General features: G+C 47.9%; 1 protein-coding gene across 1 annotated transcript; it reads right to left on the bottom strand.

Moving 5' to 3' along the window:
- Positions 1-1329: 1329 nt before the first annotated feature.
- Positions 1330-8649, bottom strand: UCMA (upper zone of growth plate and cartilage matrix associated). Its single transcript, XM_027559914.1, has 5 exons — positions 8500-8649; positions 8138-8203; positions 7940-8032; positions 5273-5371; positions 1330-1769 (listed from the first exon to the last, which is right to left on the bottom strand). Exons 1-5 carry the CDS (start codon positions 8552-8554, stop codon positions 1672-1674), a joined length of 411 nt encoding a protein of 136 aa, XP_027415715.1. The 5' UTR covers positions 8555-8649; the 3' UTR covers positions 1330-1671.
- Between the last annotated feature and the right edge of the window lie 1221 nt (positions 8650-9870).

The raw sequence follows: 9870 nt of genomic DNA, 5'->3' as shown, positions 1-9870 counted from the left end.
AGAGTATTTTCAAGACTTTTATCCTAGTCTTTAAAAAAGTTACTTTGTATTCATTGCCAAGTGTCCAGATCTAACTAATTGCTCCACCTCAGCTGGCTTTTTCTCAAAAAAAAAAAAATGTTGCCCTATACTGGCCTGGAAACCGGCTTCCAAAGTAGGCTGGACTAACCAGCTAGGGACCCAAGGCAAGGGGGAAGCAGAAGACCCAGGGGAGGGGACTGGGAGATGGCCAGGAGTGGGTGCTTTTTCTTCATCTTTGAGAAGAAAGATGATCCTCTGATCCCACAGAGGTGCCCACTTAACGTTGTTCTTGAGTTTTCTGCATTCTTAGTGTGGAATCCCTGAAGACAGTTGGGAGCAAGGCTGGAAATAACCTAGTGCTTAGTCTGTGGCAGGAAGGCAGAGCCACTGGAACAAGAGAGGGCACTGTTACGGGCTGAGTTGTTTTCCAGGAAAAGATACACAGAAACCAAACCCCTGAGACCTGTGAATATTGACCTTATTTAGAAATAGGGTCTTTACAGATGTAATTCTGTTATTGAGGTAGCAGAAAGTGAAAGTGAAGTCGCTCAGTCGTGTCCAACTCTGCGACCCCATGGACTGTAGCCTACCAGGCTGCTCAGTCCATGGAATTTTCCAGGCAGAAGTACTGGAATGGGTTGGCCCTTAACGACGGGTGTCCTTAGAACAAGAGAAGAGACACAGACAGAGGGAGGAGTGTGTGGAGACATGGGGAGTAAAGGCCATGTGATGGTGCAAGGAGTGACTGGAGCAATGCTGCCACAAGCCAGGGGACAGCTGAGCCCCCAGAAGTTAGAAGAGGCGAGAGAGGACCTCCCCTGGAGCCTTGGGAGGGAGTGTGGCCCTGCCAACACCTTGATTTCAGACTCCAGCCTCCACAACTGTGAGAGGATAAGTGTTCATTTTAAGTCTCCCAGTTTCTGGCACATTGTTACGGAAGCTCTAGCAAACTAACACTATGAAGAAAAAGGAGATGGTACTAAAACTGAACCTTATCTGCTGGCTACTTTTGGTTACAGCTGGCCTCACTGTAACCCTGGCTTTTGATTGATGCCATTAAGAAACCACCATTGAACCTTAAGACTTTTTAGAGACGTGAGAAGCACCTGGGCTCAGAGAATGGTTTTTACCCAAACAGTTGCATTTACAGGTCCCTTTCAGTCACATAACTACTGAGACAGGCTGATGAAATAGTGAGACATGCTCCCAAGTCCAAGCTTCCTGATACCCAAGTCTGTGTGAGCCCCACTGTCATTTGGGAGGGACAAGTTGGCGCCACTCAGCATGAGATTCAAGAAGACGATACAGTGTTGACTCAGCGTTTTTATTCATAAGCTGTAAGCAGATACACGATCTTTTCTCTCTACTGTGATTTCTCATCTTTGTGTGGACCAGGAGTCTCAGTGTGGGAGCGATGGTGAAGCAACAGGGAACCTCTAGGAGGGATACCAAGAGGCCCCACAGGCCTTTGCTCACCTCAGAAAATCATCTGCCAAGAAGCGCAAGCCTGGGCGTTTCCATCCATGAGAACAGAAGGCCCTAGGTGACTGAGGCCCTGTGAAGGGGCCTGTTTGTGTGCGGGAGAGGTGCCCGAATACCAGGGGTAAGCGGGTGTCTCAGGCTCAATCTTCTGTGTCCCTCAAACTGAGCTCAGATGTGGTGGCGGTTGTAGAGGTAGGATGGGTACAGGCCGTCGTAATGCCACTGGCGCCACTGCTCGACAGCCTCCCGGCTTCTCTCTCCCTGTTCTGGGGACAAGAGATGAAGTCCTCATGTGAGGATGGAGGGCTCGGATCTGGGCACAGCCATCAAGTCCCCCAAAGTATCCACTCTGCCCCCATGACATGAACCATTGTGCCTGTGTACATGGGTGACAGAATGTCCCAGCTGGAAGGGCCTAAAAGGATGCCAAATCTAAAGCCTCCCTTTTACAGATCTGGCCTAGAGCGAGTTGCCAGGAGAGCAAAACCAGGATCCTACATTCCATTCAGTGCATGTTCCTGCTCAGCCAGCAAAGACGGGATAGCCACGTGCAAAAACTGGCCCGGAGACTCACCAACTAAGACAGAATACAAAATCACAGCAGCAGAAAAATAGATTGCAAAAGCATACTGTTGAAAAACTCACGGAAGGAAATCACTGTCAATTTCAAGTGATGGGATTGTGAGTGAGGTTTTCCCTCTGTTTCTTAGCTTTAAAAATAAAGTTACGTTGTTAGAACTAATTGGGAAAGGGACTGGACCAAGCAAGTGCAGGAAGATCTTAATAATTGCTGATTCTGGGTGATGGTTATATGAGGGTTTGTTATAATACATATTTTTCCATATTTTTGAAATGTTTCATAGTAAAAAGCTAGAAAGAACAGAAGGGAATTTTTAATGAGTAAGAAGTCTCAATTTTTCTGTCTTTGATGAGATGTGTTTCTGAATAGGGCTTCCGTTGTGGCTCAACTGATAAAGAATCCAAATAATGCATTTTTGAAGCTATAGAATTAGGCTCCTGGTGCCAGTTCAGGACTGCCTGTTAGCCACTGTTGTTGTTCAATTGGTGAGTTTTGTCTGACTCTTTGCGACTGCATGAACTTCCCTGTCTTTGTTAGCCACTGTTAGGTACCACTGAACCACGAGCAGACATCCCAAGGCCATCAGTGTTTAAAAAGCATCCTCAAAAAGTTAAACAGAATTACCATGTGGGAAGAGATGAAAAGATGAAATGTGAGAAGATAGACTATAATGTCTAGATATGTCTGTGTGTATTCAGCCATGAAAAGGAATGAGGTTTTAATATCTGCTATAACATGAATGAACCTTGAAACATGCTAGGTGAAACACACCAGACACAAAAAGACAGATATTGTGTGATTTGTCTTCTGTGAAGTATGTGGTATAGACAAATGTGTATGGACAGAGAATATATTAGAGGTTTCCAGAGACTGTGGGGATAGGGGAATTAATGCATAATGGGTGCAAAGTTTGAGGTGATAAAAGTGTTTTGGAAATAAATAATGATGGTTGTTGTGAATGTACTAAACGCCACTGAATTGTACACTTAAAATAAGTGAAGGTGGCAAATTTTAATGTTCTGTATATTTTACCACACTTTTTTTGAGTATCTGGGGAAAATGTTGGGAAGAGAGAAAGTTAATAGAAGATAATTGCAAGCTCTATGATGCATTTGGTCATCCTTCGTTTACAAAAACATGGGCTTTGCTGGCAAACACCTGCGTTTAAATTCCTTACTACCTGTCTCACCTTGGACATTCACATATTCTTTCAAAGACTGGGTTTTTGAAACTGTAAACTGGAAATTGTAAGACCTGAGAACTGGCCATAAGGATTATGTGGTTCAGCACAGAGTCTGGCAGGACAGGTGCTCAACCGATGACAACAGCTGCTGTCACAGCGTTCCCCGAAGGCCTGTGTCCTGCAGCCTCTCCGTCTGTGGGCAGCACCTGAGGCCTAAGCCTCAGTCTCCTCTGGCTTTGCTGGAGGACCTGGCATCCCTCAGGTGCCTCACCCCTCATCCTGATTCATTGTGGAAGGAAAACAGTGAACATTTTCCATCCAGGTGCTAGGGATTTCGACCTGAAACATTTAAAAATGCACAAAATAAAATGCTGTTATTAATACTATGAGTTAAAAAAAAAAAAACACTGAAAGAATTTTAGAGGCCACATCCTCATTTTTTAAATGCCTTGCCCCAAGCTGTCCACCAAGTTAAACAAATCTGTAACAGAAATATTTGCTTCCGAGTTACAACAGTCTTAGCTTTTTCTGGGACAGTTGATTTGCCAGGATCCTGCAGCCCTCTGGGCCCTGGTGATTGTGTCCTTTCCACTAAGAGATGCCCTAAGGGCACCTCACCTCTCAACTGCACCAGAGCGAGCAAGTAAGGAGGTTGGTGACTTCAGAAATGAAATCACACTTTCTCTAACAAAGGTCACCGTAACTGGGGTCTTAATGCCTACTCTCACCTGCATCCAGAAACTTACTCAGAAGCATTTCAATCTTGAAGTTTCAAGAAAGACCAAAAAAGTAATAAACACACATGTTGGCCTGCCCGGTCTGAACCCTGTACATGTTCTGTGGATTTTTGGCCATGAGTGACACGTGATAATAGTCAATAAATACAAAGTCGAATCCCCTCAGTGTGGGAGGCTGTGGTTCGAAGGTAGAGTGTCTGTCCACCCATGCCCACACCCAGAGGCCCTGTTGAAACCAGCATTCCCAAGGGGAGGCTGGAGCCATCTCCCAGGAACAGAGGGTGGGGATAAGGTGTGCAGACTGCCTGGTGCGAGACACACAGGCAAAGGCCAAGGCTTTCCAAACAAACACTTGCAGCAACTGGATGGGTTTGCAAACCACACAGGAACTTGCAGGGGCCCAATGCTATGAGTGAGGGGAGCTGTCCTGAGGGCTGTGGATGTTCAGGTTGGAGCAGGGAGGGTACAGAACTGAGTTCATTTGTCGGGTTTGCTTCCACCAGTCACCAAACGCTGATAATAGTGACTAGGGATATGGAAGTCCTAGGTTTTCCAGGATGGGCAGTTCTAGAGCCATGACGTTGATGTAAATCCAAACCACTTGAAAGTGAGTTTGAAATCCTCCCAACCCAACTCTGGGAATGAAGGCACAAGTGTAGGTACTGAGACAGAACACACCCAAGTAGGAGGAGAAAATACTATCAACCAAAAACTCCCCAGCCCCACAGTCCCCAGCCAGTGGTACCCTACGTGTTCTGACCTTTTCCATGCCTTCTCAGGTTCTGTAGCTACTTTTGTGACTTTTTCCCTTTTTTTTTTTTTTTGAGACTCCCATAGATACGAATTGAAAGTAGAGCTGCTCTTATCTCCCTCCTCTAATTAAAACTTGGGACATAAATAAATAAAACTTAAAGGAAAAGTAGGGAGAAGGCAATGGCACCCCACTCCAGTACTCTTGCCTGGAAAATCCCATGGATGGAGGAGCCTGGTAGGCTGCAGTCCATGGGGTCGCTAAGAGTCAGGCACGACTGAGCGACTTCACTTTCCCTTTCCACTTTCATGCATTGGAGAAGGAAATGGCAACCTACTCCAGTGTTCTTGCCTGGAGAATCCCAGGGATGGAGAAGCCTGGTAGGCTGCCGTTTATGGGGTCGCACAGAGTCGGACATGACTGAAGCGACGCAGCAGCAAAAGGAAAAGTATAGACAGATCACATGGTTTTCCCACAAACTTCCAGTTCCCAAAAGTCACCGGCTGATGAGCTCTTACCGTCGTTTTGCTCCTCCACGAAGTTCTCAAACTCGTTCCTTTGTTCTTCATGATACTCTCTCCGCAGCTCGTCTGCCCACAGCTTCTGCCTGTTCTCCACTGAGGGAAAGGTGAGAGTTGCCCCCAAGAATAGGGGCAGCCACATGCATTGAGGGGGACACCAGTCATTCTGCATAAGAAACTCAGGTGCAGATGAGGCTGTTTGTGAGGGGCTAAATGCGGGGCCTTACTGCAGTGGTTCACCCCTGACATAGACTTTAAAACCTGAGGGACCTGGGAGAGCATCCCAGCCAACCACCTCATTTTGTGTATTAAGAGGACTGAGACCCCAAAAGGTGAAGCCGTTTGTGTGCTTAGTCGCTCAGTAGTTTGCGACCTCATAGACTAGCCTGCCAGGCTCCTTTGTCCATGGGATTCTCCAGGCAAGAATACTGGAGTGGGTTGCCATTTCCTTCTCCAGAAGCCATTTAGCTCCAGTCATAAAATGAGCAGTGTAGCCAAGCTTGCTGGTTCTCTTAGAAGCTAGGAATTCTTTCTCAGATGATAGAAATGAATTCCCTGAGGGAATAATCCAACTTGACACTAACACTTGCATATCCATTCTGCAACTTTGAGCACCTGTCATGGCCAGAATATATGCTAAGCACTGGGATTAAAAAAGCAAGTAAGAAAGATCCTATCTATCCCTCTGCCTAAGAAGTCTGTAGTCTGCTTAAGGAAAAAGATAGGAAAATAAATTGCATTCAACATTGTGGCTGCTGTGATAGAAATCACCACAGGGCCTGAAGATGGTGTAATCATCTTTACATTGACCTCTTCAGTGTGAGAACTGTGATTGTCTGGAGGAAATTCTTTCAAGAGCACCTCAGTCTCCCCACTGTGACGTGAGGGAATCACACCATATTTGTGTGAGGCATTCTGAGGGCCAGCTCTCCCTCCCCACACATGGCCTTCCTGCCTATGGATCTTTCCAATGAAAGCCTCATCAAAATCAGTATCTTGAAACTAAGAGAGCCACAAATTGGACCTCTGACTCGGCAATGAATAAGACAAGATGCTAGATGCTGTTTTTATACCATGCACCGCGTACCTAGAATACATCCCTCCTCAGGAATGTGCCTTTCCTCCGATTAGTTCCTTTCACTATAAAGTAACCTGCGTCTTTACCCAGAAGCTTAGAGATAGGAGATGCCTGTTTTCTGCTTCCAAGTTCATTTATCAAAGTGTCGCCTTCCTTTACTGAACCTGAGACATAAGTGGGCATTGTTTTGCTGCCCAGCGCCAGAGCTGACTGGGCGACAGCAGGTGAACTCAGGTGTGTCCTCGGTGTTCACCAGGTTGTCCTGGGCAATGCCTGAAACCCTGAGCTTCCAACCCAGGTGACAGACCTCTGGCTTAATCATGTGCCTCGTTCTGAATCCCCTTAAAGGATGGAAACTATTCACCTCCTAAATTCACGCCCATTCCCCACTGGGAGTCTGCCAGACTGTTGCTTCTCTCATTTCCATCAAGAACAGTCCAAGCTCCATCACAGTCTTTTCAGTGTTTCTTGAGATTTGCTAACCTCTAAATCTCAAATTGTGTGAGGCCTGGAGATATTTCCAGTGTGGATTGTACTTCTCCAATTAAAAAATAAATAGATACTAATTTTATCTCAAAGCATTTTCATCTCACTTCTTGCCCATCATTTGAAAACAGTCCTGTTATTTTCACTGAGCGAGTTACCTTGCTGAGTGTGCTGAGAGGCACAAAGAGTTTATTCAGACACACACAGAAGTGACGAATCAAGCCTTGGACTCAGTGACTGTCAGAGCTGAGTCCTTGGAAGAATCTAGTTCAAGGACAGAAAACTCAAATGCCTTCAAGGGTTGACAGGTCATGGAAATGAGGGCCATTGCCAGGTTGTTACAGGCAGGCAAGTAGACACCAAAGCCTACTTTAGGCTGAGCAGACATTCTTCCAAGCTCAAAAGTCTCCCAACTGCATTGGAAGTGAAAACTTAAAAACACTGCTGACTGAACACCATTCTTTAAATAAGGGGCTTATAAAGAAGGAAACTTGGGCACAGTGAGAGGAAGTGGTCAAGGCCACTTAGCAGCAAAGCTGTCACCAAGCCCACATTTCCAGTTCCCTGTCCCACGTGCCTCTTCCTGCCTGCAGTGCTGCTCTCTTGGCTATAAAGGTACACCACAAATTATCCAGAAAGCACACACTGAGCTGCGGTGTCTGCACTCCACCAGAACATAGATTTCCCCCATAACTTTTTCTTTTTTTTGGCTGCTCCACATGCATGTGGAATCTTAGTTCCCCAACTGCGGATTGACCTGTGCCCTCTGCAGTGAAAGTGCAAAGTCCTAACCACTGAACCACCAGGGAAGTTCTCCCTCTTAACATTTTAACTTTCAGAAATTGAGGGCCAGTTCATCGACTTCAGTGCAGTCATGTGGCCCTTCCCTCTTTGTTCCTTACCCTGACGGCATAGGCAGTCAAGACTGACCTACAGTCAAAGAAACGTGGTGTAACTTCTGACTCAGAGCCACAGTTACTTTGACACTCGAGGACCTGGGTTGAGCCCTCCGACCCTGGCCATCCCCACAGCCCAGTTGACTGTGGGAGAGAGAAGGAACAGGAAGGAGCAAGAGCAGAAGGCAGGCCACAGTGTCTTACCATTGACCTCGTCCTGGAATCTGGGGGACCGCTTGCTGTGCTTCTTGAGGAAATTCAAGGCATCTGATTCCTGCATGAAAATCTCTTCCACGTCTGAGACCCGAGGAGAGAGGCCGGTCACACCCGGCACAGGCTCACCGAGGCTATGTCAGGAGCCAACCCATCCACCCTGCAGCCTTGGGTGGCCCCGGTACTCACCTTCCTGTGCCTCTTGTCCTGCTACCTGCCTCGGGCCCACTGACACAGCAGCCCCCTCCCACAGCACTGTGGGACGAGAGCACAGCATGAGGGCTGCAGCACCCCAAGGGAAGTCCTCACCCCGAGACAGGCCAGGACGGTCCTTCCCAGGCCCTATGACTTGCCCTGGAGCCCTAGACACAAGTACCAGTCACAGTTAGTCTCCCCAGGAAACTGTCAGACAAGCTGTTTTCTCTGTGCTGCATTGTGTTACACATGCACACACAAGTACAGCCTTCTTAACAACAGGCACCCTCTTTACCTGGGCCACCTAAGCCGCCTCACCTAACACCAGGTCCATCCTGGAACCTCCCCATACTCACTGGACAGGAGTGCAACGGCGGAGAGACAGATCAGAAACAGCTGTCTCCAGGCCATCTTTGGAAAGGCTGAGGCTCTGTCTGGGGACCAAAGAGAGGATTCTACAGACCCTGAGGCTGCTGGGTCCTCACTTGTGTGTCAGGCAGGCCAGGAGGGAGGGAGAGAGAGAGGCAGGAGGCAGGGATGCCACTGAGGGGGTGTGGGAGGGGTCCCGGCCGTGGCTTCCATTGGCTGCTCCTGCCAGAGCACTGGAGATGTTTTTGGCACCTTGCAAACCTCACAGAAGCAGAGCTTGTCATTGAGGCCCCAGCTGGGACAGTTCTGAAGTGGCCTTTCCAAGATCTGCACCCTAGGGGTTGCTGCTGGAACACCCAGCCTCCGAGTCAGGATTCCAAAGACCAAGGGCAAGTTTCAAAGGCCCCTGGCATCTGCTTCAGAGGAGGTGGGGACTCTAGCCCTGGAGGCTGAAGTATGCAGGAGGGAGGGAGGGAAGCTCAGTGGGGGGGTTTGATTCAGCTCTCAGGCTAGGAGGGACCGTAAAGGCTGGAAGACCCCCCTCATGGTGACGCTCACATGGACATGTGTGCTGTCCTGATGGCCCCCAGCTTAACATGTCCCCAGCTGATGCCGACTTTTAAGAGAAGCACAGACCCCTCTCAAGACTTAAAAGAAGAGAGGCAGTCAGCCTTCCGCGGAGGAGTCGGGGAGCGCAATGTGGGTGGACTTCCCAAAGGCACACCCTGTGTAGGGGAGGAAGTACATTCCCAGAACTGGGAATGCTGATGGCATCCAAGCCCTCTGAGGCCATCAGCCTCCAGTCCCTTGGGAGCGTTGTTCTTAACACTGTCATTTATTCTGAACTATCCAAAGAGTCACCTTTGGATACTGGTTAGGATTGTCCTAACGGTGACTATCACTAGACCCCCCCACACAAGGCTCCCATTTCATTAGACATGTGTAGTAACGTCCCACTTGGACCGTTGGCAGGAAAATAACGTTAATAGCAGAAAAACAGCCAAGGCAGAGCAAACAAAATAAATGAATTGTTTTCTTCGTGGCTGGGAGCACACAGAGGACTCCCCTTCAACACTGGCTGGCCTACTTAACCAGGCACAGGTGGGCTCTGCATGATCACTCCAAGAGGGGCAATGCCCATGAAAACGTATCAGCAAATATTTATCTGTCAGGTAAAATGGTTGTCAACTTCAAGGAGGGAAGGGCCACAAGACAGCGATGTTGATGGGACTCGTAGGTGAGAAAATGGGTGTGTGAAATACGTTTGACATCCTTGATACCCTAGTTCTTCTTGCTGCTTTTTTAGTTCCATTCATGTCAACCATGAACATTTACCAAACACCTGCTCTAAGCCAGGC

This window comes from Bos indicus x Bos taurus, chromosome 13 (genome assembly GCF_003369695.1).
Source record: "Bos indicus x Bos taurus breed Angus x Brahman F1 hybrid chromosome 13, Bos_hybrid_MaternalHap_v2.0, whole genome shotgun sequence".
Lineage (NCBI taxonomy): Eukaryota > Metazoa > Chordata > Mammalia > Artiodactyla > Bovidae > Bos > Bos indicus x Bos taurus.
Note: the sequence above shows the minus strand (reverse complement) of the source record. Positions and strands in the feature narration are given on the sequence as shown.

What these genes read in the sequence shown, in the direction of transcription:
- UCMA (XM_027559914.1), bottom strand. Translation starts at nt 8,554, where the DNA reads ATGGCCTGGAGACAGCTGTTTCTGATCTGTCTCTCCGCCGTTGCACTC. An exon ending in CGCCGTTGCACTCCTGTCCA is followed by an intron (nt 8,204 to 8,499) that starts GTGAGTATGGGG and finishes CTCGTCCCACAG; the next exon opens with TGCTGTGGGAGGGGGCTGCT. An exon ending in CGTGGAGGAGCAAAACGACG is followed by an intron (nt 1,770 to 5,272) that starts GTAAGAGCTCAT and finishes TCTTGTCCCCAG; the next exon opens with AACAGGGAGAGAGAAGCCGG.